This window comes from Zophobas morio, unplaced genomic scaffold (genome assembly GCF_036711695.1).
Source record: "Zophobas morio isolate AGI-343-1 ecotype UQ-CSIRO unplaced genomic scaffold, CSIRO_AGI_Zmor_V1 ptg000029l, whole genome shotgun sequence".
NCBI classification, from domain to species: domain Eukaryota; kingdom Metazoa; phylum Arthropoda; class Insecta; order Coleoptera; family Tenebrionidae; genus Zophobas; species Zophobas morio.
Window position 1 is genome coordinate 5,961,875 of NW_026972134.1, and position 13,231 is coordinate 5,975,105.

Below are 13,231 nucleotides of genomic sequence, written 5' to 3' on the forward strand. Positions count from 1 at the left end.
TTCGTTTACGCTCGGGGTTTTTTTTACCACTTTTTACTAAAAGATTTATTAAAACTCCACTCATTTCATGCTTTATGCAACTAAAACGAGTTGTTTCAAAGATGTTTCACATGGGATTTTTCGAATGAAACCAAATTTAGGTATAATGCATATGGCAACTATGTGAGAAATGTTCATGTTTCTAAATGGTGGTTTAGGACACAATGTTTACAGAGTGTAGCGCATTTCACGGAAACAAAAATTGCTCTACTGTCTACGACACCGCACACTTTGTTGAAATTAAAGTTAAATTCAAAACCTGACAAGAATGACAATGAGCGATTGTGCGTCATTGTGCAATAAATAAAAATAAAAACGAAGGAAACAAGTTTCCAAAGCCTTATTTACACGCCACCTACATACAGTAATCTGTTGACATAATGCATTTACACCCACGCCCACGCTCGAGCAACAACATTGAAACGTCTATTTTTAACAGAAACCGTAGTTAACGCACACACACACAGTTCCGCTTTCCGCGTCCAGCAATCAATTTTCGTCGATTCAATTAATCAATTAACAAGAAAGTCGTCACTTTCAACGAGCGGCGATCGTGTGTTCCAGTCCAAATCCCTCCTTATCTAACACCAACAATACTTGCGACCGACCTTGCATCCGAGCAAATGCAATGCCGTGAATCCGTGATGCCAAAGCCAGGCGCTGCAGCCCCCAGTGCCCAGACTGGCTGACGACACAAACAAAACTGCGTGGCGTCGCTCGGCTCGGTCGGAATTTTTTGCACACACCCAGCGAACGTCGGCGAGATCGGTCACGTGCAGCGCTAAATAAATAATGCAAGAAAAAGCACACTTCCGTCGTTATATATAGAGTAATATAGAACGTTCCGCACGCAGATCATGCGAATTATTTCGATCGGAAGGGGCCTTAACGAATATGTGGTACGCGCACCTTGTTGACACGCAATGCCACCTTAACAAAGCAACAGGAGATAAGTGACGAACATTCGGAAAGTTTGCTTGATGATAGGAGGCGGCAATCGATAGCTACACTTGAATTTGTTTGACAACTTGTGACAGATGCGGCTTTTTGGAAAATGTGGCAGAAGCTGGACTGCAGTCTCAAGGACAGGGTGATAGCGATTGGGGCCCTGCATGGGGTAAGTTTTTTTTGTTTGTTGTTGTTGATTTTTTTTGATGGGCGCGATTGTTTGCTGATTAATCTCGTGCTTACTAAAACAAATACCGTGGTATTCTATCGGATAGGCAACCAAACTTACAACTTCGCTTGCAGGTGGGTTTGGTGTGTGGAATTCTTAATGAAATTTGGAACATCACTGCAGAAGCGAGGCCGGTCACTGATGGCGATATTTTTTATATGAGTCTTCATTTTGTAGTCCACACGTTTTTGATATCCTCGTTAATCATGGGGGCCAAGATGGTAAGATCGTTGTTTCACTAGTTAATATACACTTAATACATGTCTTTTTTTTTGTATTTCATATATAAAAGAAACCGCTAACTATAAATATAAAAGTAAAAGCTCTCTAATTAAGTTCGCCATAAACATAATTGTAGCATTCTCGGTTTCGTCGAAAAAGAAAACATTTTTTGAAAACTTCAGTAACACTAAGTTTAGAACCCCTCAGGTTGGTGCAGGACAACTTTCATTCTTATCGTCTACTAATCACAGTAGGAACTAGGGAATAACACAGAAATCCTTTCCGATAAAAGTGCGCATCTTCACACTCGTGTGAGACACAAAAATACATTTATAGTAGCCTGCATAGATATTGTAGCCGTCCATAGAGTCGAAATTTGCCAATAAAAATAAAATAAAACCGGTTCAAACGGAGCCGACGATGGCTTGCAAAGTCTGACATCACTCTGGCACACGTTGCACAGAGACGTATTTAATATTAAATGTCATTTTTTCCGTTATGATATAATCTGTTTAATTTCTGAGCTGAATCTCGTCAATAAAATCGAAGCTCTGTTCACTGTACACAAGTTGTGGTATGGTATATTCATCGTTGCGGAGGCAGGTGGAGCGAAAAACCTAGTCATCTTAGCAGCAAACACGCCTATAAACTAGTCCACGTGGACTGTTTGTTTCCTGTCATATTTTAGTTTGCTTGAACCAATTGTGTTGCACCAAACGGTTATTACACTTGTTGAAATAAATTTTCAAACTTCCATCTTTCTCTAGATCATCGGTTTCGTAGCTGTGTGACAAATCGTTTGTCGTAGATAGAAAATAGTAAAATTACAGTGACCCTAAGATTTTCTGCAAAGAGCCTTAAGTACACCCCTGTGTGATATGACGCGTGCCGTAGTGACAGAACTTGCAAGCCGTCGTCGGCTTCGTTTGAGCCGGTTTTATTTTATTTTTATTCGCAAATTTCGACTCTATGGACGGCTACAGTATCTATGCAGGCTACTATACATTATCTGTTTTGGCCCGTTGAAAATTTTCAGTTGGCCAATAAACCAGTGGCAGCACGTGACTTTTTGAAATGGGGGGGGGGACACAATTTAATTAAAGAGTTAAATATGAAGATATAAAACAGACTGTTAATAGACGAAATTGTGTGACGGAAATAAATACAAAAACGTGACCCGACAAAACAGCCCCGTCAAATTAGCCCGGTATGAAATTTTTGTATAGACAAAAAGAAATTAATTTTTATTTCACTGCCCACTATTCACAGATTTTAGAAAAACAGAACATTATTTAGTAAATAACTAATTCCTACAAAATATTAATTTATAATTCAAATCGTATACCTAATATTATAAAACATAAGCAACGAATGCTACTCAGAGCTGTAAAATCAAGGTTTTATTGAATATATTATCACTGGGAAAACTAGCAGACTAAAAAAAATATATGCGTAAAATAATAATTTTTTGGCAAATGATAGTTCTTGCCAAGATAAGACTGATTTTGGAAAATGACTATGTTAGGAACTTTGATAATATAGATATAAACAGACTACACCAAACTTCAAAGAACCACAAATGCGGTTTTTGGTTTTTGGTAAACTATGATGTTTAATAAGGAATAGTGCATGTAAATATTTATTGTGATATTTTTGCTCCCTTGTGGAGGTTTTTAGATATTGGGCTATTTTGACGGAGGTCTTTTGTCATGAAGCTATTTTGTCGAAGCTATACTGGAGTGACGCTATGTTAGGGTTACCATACGTCCGGATTTTCCCAGACATGTTCTGGTTTTTCGACTGTCCGGGGATGTTCGGCCGGATTTTTATATTTCTGTTCGGGTTACTTCGACAACTAGATTTAAGTGGTGACACTTTTAACTAAAGCATTTTATGTTGTTTTTTCTGCAATAAATTTTTTTATAAGTACTCGTAATGTAACGAAGCGAATTTTCGCGGGCCGGAAACCGTGCCGCGTACCGCGAGAGCCGGGGGTAAATTGGCGATCGCCGCGCCGCCGCGGCGGAAGAAGAGGATTCTTGCCTGAAACTCCAAGGAGTGCGAAAGTGCTGTGGCTGCTGTCCTGGTGAAGAGTGTTTTTGAGAAGTGTGACCAAGTGAGCAGTTCGACCCTCCGACCCACCGTAAGTACCTTTTTGGGTCGTCTGCCTGTTTTGTACCGGTTTTGGAATCGCCGCCCCCGAGCGAAAAACCGTGTCACCGTCACCGCGTTCTTTTTGTCACCGTCGAAAGTCGACACCGTCGTGCACGCGTCGTTACCGTCACCGTGCTCCCCTCCCGGGTTGCCGTACCGTCTTCGCGCGATTTCCAGGTTCAAGGTCGCCGCCCCCAGAGCCAAAAATTTATATGGATTAAACACCCGATTTTTTCGAAAAAGTAAAACCGATACCCGGAACAAAAGGTTTTTCAGTCTTTTTTACTTCTCGAGAGTAAGCTATGGAAGTATTGTAATAGAATCCATCCGGGGAATCGCTAATTCCATGTTTTATGGATTCCTGGAATGAAAAATTGGTCTCCCGTTTCCGTCTGTCTGTCGTCTCTTGGTGATAAACTCTGAAACTATTAGTGTGATTGTTGTGAAATTTTGAATATACCTACTTTAGGAATATTGTATATATAATAAAATGATACCTAAGCAAAATTTATCCGATCATCCCCACCAACAATTTCATGACACCATCTCAAAATTCTGCATAGTACATGTTATTTAAATTTATAAAATGACATACTTGTATACTTACATTTTTTACCTTCGACATCTAGCTTTTTGGAAAAAAAGACAAAATTTACAACATTTTATAATTTAACTTTAAAACTGCAAAACCGAATACTATATTCTCTATGGTAAATCATTAATAAAAATTCATTGGTTTGTCCCCCCCTCTCCCAAAAAAAAAAAAAAATTTGATGGCGCGGCCTCAAAATTTTCCTGAATAAGTCCCATCTAAAAACGTGCAAAATGGTATCAATCTACACTTATGGTTTTAGAATACTTTACACAGGACGACTCAAAAGAAAAAATGATCGAAGCAAATTATTTTTTCCAATACCGACATGGTTCCACTGTATGTAATCTCTTTTATGCAACTGATTGAAAGTTTCAAACATTTTTATTTTAATCGCAGTAGGTACAGCACGCTGCTAATAATAATAATAACAGCTTGGAAATGGGGTGATATTTAGTTACTTTCTTCATTTAGGATAAGTTGCAATGTTGTATACTGAACGTTTCGGTGAAATCGGTCGAACGGTCAAACAATTGCTGCAAAAATGTATACGCATTGATAAAGCGCAAGGCTTTAACACACGCAATGTAATACCAATAGAGATTTCCTATCTAATAAAAATTGACACAGAGCATTAACAGACGGCAGACAGACAGACAGACATACAAAAAGCCGGAAACGGAACACCTATTGTTTTGTCTTTGCTTGTTCATATTTTAAAACATTTTAAGAAAATGGTCGTTTCTGAGCTGTTGTTACAAACTTGTATTTTTTTAAACACGGGTCACCATAACACCGTGGATAGCCTACTTTAGCTTTTCATACATGAAATCATAACAAGTAATTCTAATTTGGATTTAGAATAAATGGGACCCATCGTCAAGCCCTAGGGTTTAAGCCATTCTCTCGGAACATAAAATATTTGTTAGATTTTATTTATTGTCGCTAAATGGACAAACTCATTTGAAACACACGCATCACAATCCACACATATTTTAATTTTAACTTATAGAGTTATTATAAAAAAGATAATTCACAAAATCAAATTTTATAATTTATCCAATAAATTGAACTTGTTTGATTGTACTTCAGGGGCGAGGGAAGTTATGTACCCTTAAACGAGAGTTACTAGTCGCGACGTTCTCTTGTCAGAATCCAGTTGTCGTGTTCACTCACATTTTTTAATTAATCATACGATACTAATTTTATAATTTTAATAAACCTTGAAAATGCATAATTATGTTTTGGGGCGTGATGTCAAAAGCAATAATTAATATGTGAAATTTTTGAATCCAATGTAACAGAAATCATTATTCAGGACATCAGTGGTATTTTTAGTGTGGGATAGTTTAAATAATTAATAAGATGTCGAGGAGCGCGCTTAGTGATTCATCCTGTATATAGAATCGATACAAAATAAATATATTTAGGTTACTTTACAAAATAAGTCTGAATCTGTCCCACTTTTGTCTACTGAAAAGATGGTCATCGTTGTTTATAAAAATTGCTGATTTAGAAATTAATATTACGGTTATTACAGTTGATATTATTGATTTCACAGAAACACATCCTTTTTGTTTTCGCCATAAAGCTCGCGCCTGTTCTGAAAAGGGTGCTCAGACTCCGTTGTTTTATTTTATGATAAAAGAGTATCTCCCTATCTTTTATTTGCTATAATTTATAATATCGCTTCCAGAATGAACAAGTAATGTTGAGGAGTGTCCGGTACAATTTTTAAGATTTATTAAGTGTTTTAAAAATACAGCTACTTGTAGGTTTTGTACATTTTTCATGAAGATAGTTTGCAAAAATCGTCCATGATCGCAAGAGCAGCATAGTTTCTATTTTTATCAGTTGTATTAACAGCAGAACTCTTGTATCATAAAAATCAGGACACACATCTTCACTAATTCGTTCTAGCGATAGGGGCCACAACCTCCAGTGACAAAAATAACCTACAAATTACATTTAATCGGACGTTACGTCCATTAATGAAGTCACTAAAAGAAACCTGAACACGCTTTGTACCGGTCACAATGTAGAACCCTTAAATGCCGCTGATTCCGATGGACGTTATTAATTCCTTATATTATACGTTACTTATGAAATTTTTCGTATTGAAAACCTAATTTTTTTTATTTTTCCTGAAAATACATTGATTACTGCTAATTGGCAACCTTGGAAATATTCGGTAGAGTGAAAGACATTATTTTCTTCACAGTCTTCCATTAGAACAAACCTTGGAAGAAAGCATTCGATTTTTCATTAGGTAAAAACTTTATTTATTAATGTTGCTACAACCACTACTTCTGCTATTAAATCAATGTGTTGCGATGGCGAGTACTCACTTACTGTAGGAAAATACATATTGTTTACTAATGTCAATATGATGAGTTCTACTCAGAAAATACGCCATTTGCATATTTTAGATAGGGTTTGCCCGTTTTTTTTTTCACTTTTTCTCTCATGCTGTGTATTATCTATGTGTATGACGTCAACAAATTTTTTATTGATCAAATTAAGAACGAGTCACCCCACTTTCTCGAAAAAGTGACAATACGCCCGTCTTTATTTAATAATATTAATAATAATAGTAATAATAATAATATTCAGAACATTCTGTTCGACGACGGCGTAATTAATAATTTTAGTCCCCTGTTTTGAGGCGACAAACTCATTCAGATCAAACAAATTTCTACGTAACATTCTTCCGGTGTACAAAGAAACACTTGAAATTAAAGCTTGTTATTAGTGCTGAGAGGTAATTTTTTCTCCTTGCTTATCTGCTTAAAATATGGGGAGTATTTTCTATTCTCCATACTGGTGCAACTGGCACAATCCCTTGCCATTTACGCCCCCACGGCGTTACTTTAATTTTTCAAAGAGTTAGAAACTGTAGATACTGAATTGAAAAAGATACCTGGATATATTTCTTTAAGAAGTAAATAGAGTGTTTATTGTAGGCATTGATTAAATACATATATATGTATTTAATCAATGTTGTAGGTAAAGGATACGTTTTATAACTGTGAAAAATATGCAACCATCCTCACAATAGTTTTGACTATTTTGGCTACGTACAGTAATATAATGTATTAGTTAATATGACATGAATGAAACCATTGATTAATTGGTAGCTACCGCATTGAAAAATATCCACAGGAGAATAAAATATAATTTAAATTTTATCTTAATATAATTCCATTCTTGCTTCACGTTATGGATTTCTTTGCGTGTTATACCTGTGTTGTATACTAAATTTGATACAGTATTAAGTATAAAACGTAGAAAGATCAATGGCAACGGCTATATGATAAGGTTAATTGCTACAGATTCTTGCACACATTTTATCGGCGAGTGTTATGCAGTGATAAATTCCTTATATTTCTAAAATGTTATCGCATCTGTAAAATTTTGCCAGAATTTTTTGATAATTCTGTCTAAATTTTGTTGTAGACTATCGACATTAATCGTTATCGATTTCCCTATTTCTTCAATTCTTTTTAATTATAGACCAGCGGACTAACCCATCACATTAAAGGAGTAAATTGATGTCTGTTTGTTCTTGATTGATTATTATATTTACACAACTGTTTAACTATTATAACGCTCATTTAGAAATATTTAATTGAATTAATCGAAAAGTTTTTTCGTTCCCTTTTCTATATCATCGACTCTAAACCAGAAGTGTACTAATTTTCTTATTTATTTTTCAGGGGAATCCTATATTAGTTCTTCCCTGGTTAATAGTAACTTTTCCAGTATTTGTATTCGTCTCCTACTGCACTTTGAAGTATTCTCGATTTACTTACCTGGCACAACTGATCTTTAACATTTTTTTTATTTGTAAGTATATACGTTAAATTTAGCTTGTGGACACCTTTTTGTAATTGTTATTTTTCTAATGTTTTAGGTTTAGGCTGGTGTTTATGGTTAACAGTATTTCAGTTCTTACGACACTCAAGGGACGTAAATCGAAAGCCACAAAAAACGTAGACAGATTATACTTGTAGATTATAATGCAATAGAGGTGCCTCATCAGGCTGTGAATTTACGACAATACCTCTGTTTTAGAAGAAAGTTACATTATTTATTACTTTAAGTATAAAAATTGTACTGTTATTTAATACAAAGTTTTTTATGAAGCGTTTTAACCTTTTTAATTTTTTGTTTTGTTTTGATGATGTGGTGCTGGATGACGGGTTAACCATCTTCACAATCGAAAAGGAATAAGGACAGCAATATTTATTTATGTACTAAGAGCGAAGAAGACAATACCATCTTACGCAATTAAAAACAATAATCTAAATTTTAAAATATGTAATTATTTTCGGTTTACCAAATTCAATTAAAATTGCAGTGACAATTGTGTTGAAAACAAATTGCTACCAACACAAACAATCAATTAATAGGTATAGTGTGCTAGCTGTCATAGGAATAGATTTGATGCCACACAGAGATGTAGTGTGGGTGGCGTACGTGTCACGAGATGGTGGGGAGAAGAAGTTTTAAGTTAGAGATAGAGAGCATTGTACAGAACGGTAATCAAGAATATTAAGATTTGTTAGTTAAATAAATGAGTTATATAGTTTATGGAGTATTTAATACCATAACATGGCGCAGTCGGAAATCAAAATAGTGTGGGTGAATAAAGGGAACAAGTAAGCCCGCCCAAGCAAGTAATCCAGGGAAGAAAGGAAAGCGCGTGGAAAGATTGAGGTTAAGCAGCACAGAACACGTGAAAAAAAGGCATTGACAAAATGGAGTTTTTGAAGCAACCACAGGCTATGAAATTTGAGGGGAACATTCCTGCAAATTGGAAGAGATTTAGAAGCATTTTCGAAATATATGCGGAAGCCACCGGATGTTACGCAAAAGGTGACTCAGTTGCAGTAGCCACTTTTTTACATATTGTAGGCGAAGAGGCACGAGAGATTTTTGAGACGTTCGAATTTGAAGAGGACGACGAGCGAAAGGACATAAAGAAGGTTATAGCCAAATTTGAGGAGTATTTTGTGCCAAAAGTAAACCCGAGTGTCGAGAGAAATAAATTTTATAACAGAGTACAGGAAAAGGAAGAACCATTTGATACGTTTGTAACAGATCTAAAAAGAATAGCTGCAGACTGTGCATTTGGAGAATTTAAGCAGGAAATGCTGCGAGATAGGATAGTGTGTGGAGTCACAGATGCAAGAGTAAAAGACAGACTGCTAAGGGAGAAGAATCTGACTCTTGGAAAAGCTATTGAAATTGGTAGAGCAGCAGAAGTAACGGAACAACATATGAAGAAGATGTCAGAAACTCCACAAAAAATGGTGGAAGAGGTGAAAGTAAATAGAAAAACACCGTCTGCAACAAAACAAGAATGGGGAAATTTAGGAAATTCAAGGAAAGGTCAAATCCAATGGGGACATCAACGGGTCAGCTACCAGGGTAAAAAGGAGCATCAGAATGGAAATAGGACAACTGTGGACTGTTATCGATGTGGTCGCCAACACCAACCACGTCGTGAGGAATGCCCAGCCTCAGGTAAACAGTGTAAAAAGTGCAATAAAACAGGTCTTTTTGCGCGGATGTGCAAGTCTAAAATGGGAGACACAGCAAACTCGGTACATAGGAGTGTGCATGTAGTAGATAATTCTAAAACTGCTAGTTCTTACAGTTATGTAATTGATTCTTTACAGGAGCAGTATCAAAAACCTAGAGACTGGTATCAAAAGCTTGGTATTAAAGAATTTGACTGTGAAATTAACTTTAAACTTGATACTGGTGCTCAGGTAAATGTAATACCGAAATATTTGTTTGATAGAAATAACATAAATTGTCCACTGAGTAAAGTGAATGTTAGCATAAATAATTATGACGGGTTTCCACTACAGGTATTTGGATCTTGTAATCTGACAATTGTTCACCAGGGTCAAAGCTACACTCTTGAATTTGTAGTAGTAGAAACAAAGTCAAGTGCAATTTTAGGGCTTTCAGCACTCATTGAGCTTAATTTAGTTAAAAGAATACAAACACATTCGACTGTAAATAACGTGGAAGTTAATAAATCGGTATTATTGTCAGAATATAGTGACGTGTTTGAGGGTTTAGGTCAAATTAAAAAGAACCCATGCGATTTCACATTAAAAAGTAATTATGAGCCGAAAATAGTACCTTGCAGGAAAGTACCTTTTAGACTCATGGATAAGCTAGAAAATACATTAAAGAGAATGATCAAAGACGAAGTAATTGTGGAAGTTCGTGAACCGACTGAATATGTTCATCCTATTGTACTTGTAAATAAGCCAGACAACGAAGTTCGTATTTGTCTAGATCCACAAAATCTTAACAATGCGTTGGCCAGAGAGCACTATGAAATACCGACATTTGAAGAAGTTACAAGTGATATGTCAGGTTCAAAAATATTTTCAACTCTAGATGCAAACAAAGGATTTTGGCAAATCACTTTGACTGAACAAGCATCTAAATTGACAACATTTGCAACCCCATTTGGCAGGTTTAAATTTTTACGTCTTCCCTATGGAATATCCAACGCTCCAGAGATATTTCACCGCACGTTCACGGAAATTTTTCAGGGTATACCCAATATTAAAATCTACATTGATGATATAATTTTATATGCTAAAGATGAAAGGGAACATGATAAAATTCTCAAGTTAGTTTTAGAAAGAGCTAGAGAGTTTGGAGTTAAATTTAACAAAAGTAAGAGTAAATTTAATCAGAAAGAAATAAAATATGTGGGACACATACTTAGTCGAGATGGAATCAGAGTTGATCCGAGTAAAATAGAAGCAATTAAACAAATAAAACCTCCGAAAAATTGTAAAGAATTGTCTCGATTTTTAGGTATGATAACCTATGTCGCGAAATTCATTCCGAATTTGACTCAAAAAACTAGTAATTTACGTCAATTGCTTAGAAAGGATACCCATTTTGATTGGAATGAGACGCATGAACAAGATTTTAATAGTTTGAAAGATATCCTAACTAGTACTCCAGTATTACAATTTTATGATAATAAAAAAGAGATTGTACTGTCAGTAGATAGCAGTAAAGATGGATTAGGGGCAGTAATATTACAGGATGGATCTCCAATCGCTTATGCTTCCAAGTCCTTAAATGAAACTCAGCAAAACTATGCCCAAATAGAAAAAGAAACATTGGCAATAGCCTTTGGATGTCAAAGGTTCCACCAATATCTATATGGGAAATCTTTTGTGGTAGAAAGCGATCATAGACCACTAGAAACGATTTTCAAAAAACCACTAAATAAATGTCCTCTAAGAATCCAAAGATTGAGAATAACTTTGCAAATGTACGATCTAGTTGTAAAATATAAGTCTGGTGCTAAATTATACTTTGCAGACACACTGTCTAGAACCCATTATGATGATAAGAATTTTGAAGTCATAGAAAATAACGTAGAGTTACAAGTCAACTTTATTAAATATGCGGAAATTAGCCCAGAGAAGTTTGAAACGTTGCGAAATGAAACAGCCAAAGATTTTGAGTTACAAATACTGAAAGAATTCATTATAGACGGATGGCCGACAGGGAAAGGAAATTTACCGGATGTAATTAAACCATACTATAAGTTTCGACACGAATTAACAGTAATGACGGATTTAATATTTAAGAATGATCAGATCGTGATTCCTAAATCCATGCGTAAAGAAATTATTGAGAAACTGCATTATGTGCATTTAGGAATAGAAAAAACATGTAATAAAGCTCGTGAATTAGTGTATTGGCCATTAATGATCACACAAATAACTGACAAAATAAAAAATTGTTCTGCATGTCTCAAATACAGTAAATCGAATCAGAGAGAAACACTGTGGGAAAAAAGTGTGCCAACCAGACCATGGCAGAATGTTTCAGCTGACATGTTCTATTTTGATAACGAAGATTACTTATTAGTTGTAGATGAATTTACAAAATACCCGGAAGTCATATGCATGCAAAGAAATACTACATCTAAGCGTGTAATTAATGAAGTCAAGTCAATTTTTGCTAGACATGGGAAGCCAGACATTTTGTTTTCGGATAATGGCTCACAGTTTATTAACAACCATTTTCAGAAATTTTTAAAAGATTGGGAAATTTTGCACAAGACAAGTTCGCCCAAATATCCACAATCTAACGGGCTAGTTGAAAGGCACATACAAACAATAAAGAAGTTATTTTTAAAAAATTTGCATGATGGTAAAGATCTTTATCTAACGCTACTAGAATACAGGAACACACCAATTAGCAAACATTTACCATCCCCAGCAGAATTGTTGTTTGGTCGTAAAATCAAAGGATTAGTACCTATTAAACAGTCACTCCTAATACCCAAACATAGTATAAAGCAACACCATCAAAATCTTTGCAGTCAGAAACAAACTCAGAAATACTATTACAACAAGTCCAAGAAAGCAATGTCAGAATTAAAATGTGGTGATAAGGTGGTGGTGCAGGATCCAGTTACCAAGCGGTGGGAGCCTGGTGAGATTATAAAACAAGATAGTTACAGGCCAAGAGCGTACCATGTTAAATTTCGTAGTAATGGCAATGTATTAGTCCGAAATAGAAAGTATTTAAAACGGGTAGATAGGAACACTTTTCAAACTAATGTACAAGCAGGTGATCAAAACAGGCTATTTGATCAACTGCTAGAAGACAATTTAGTTTGGGAGGACACGCAATCGGTTCCAGCTCATGTACCTGAAACTGAAACCGTGAGTAATAGTCCTCAAGCAACCATAGCGCAACCCAAGGTCAACCAAAGACCTCAGCGGAACAGGCGAGCACCATTAAGGTTTCGCGACTACTATGTATAAATTGTAAATAGATATAAGTAGTTGTAGTTATTTTTTTATATAGAAAGGGGGATGTCATAGGAATAGATTTGATGCCACACAGAGATGTAGTGTGGGTGGCGTACGTGTCACGAGATGGTGGGGAGAAGAAGTTTTAAGTTAGAGATAGAGAGCATTGTACAGAACGGTAATCAAGAATATTAAGATTTGTTAGTTAAATAAATGAATTATATAGTT

At 35.6% G+C, this 13,231-nt stretch overlaps 1 protein-coding gene across 3 annotated transcripts; it reads left to right on the plus strand.

Annotated features, from left to right (window-relative positions):
• Positions 1-497: 497 nt before the first annotated feature.
• LOC135137407 (uncharacterized protein K02A2.6-like) lies at positions 498-13,231 on the plus strand. Of its 3 annotated transcripts, XM_064067040.1 has the most exons (5): positions 498-1,156; positions 1,291-1,437; positions 3,108-3,581; positions 7,901-8,030; positions 8,098-13,231. In XM_064067040.1, exon 5 carries the CDS (start codon positions 8,945-8,947, stop codon positions 13,013-13,015), a length of 4,071 nt encoding a protein of 1,356 aa, XP_063923110.1. In that variant the 5' UTR covers positions 498-1,156; positions 1,291-1,437; positions 3,108-3,581; positions 7,901-8,030; positions 8,098-8,944; the 3' UTR covers positions 13,016-13,231. The 3 variants fall into 3 exon arrangements, with proteins under 3 accessions (XP_063923110.1, XP_063923109.1, XP_063923111.1); XM_064067039.1 differs by lacking the exon at positions 3,108-3,581; XM_064067041.1 differs by lacking the exons at positions 1,291-1,437; positions 3,108-3,581.

What these genes read in the sequence shown, in the direction of transcription:
- LOC135137407 (XM_064067040.1), top strand. Translation starts at nt 8,945, where the DNA reads ATGGAGTTTTTGAAGCAACCACAGGCTATGAAATTTGAGGGGAACATT.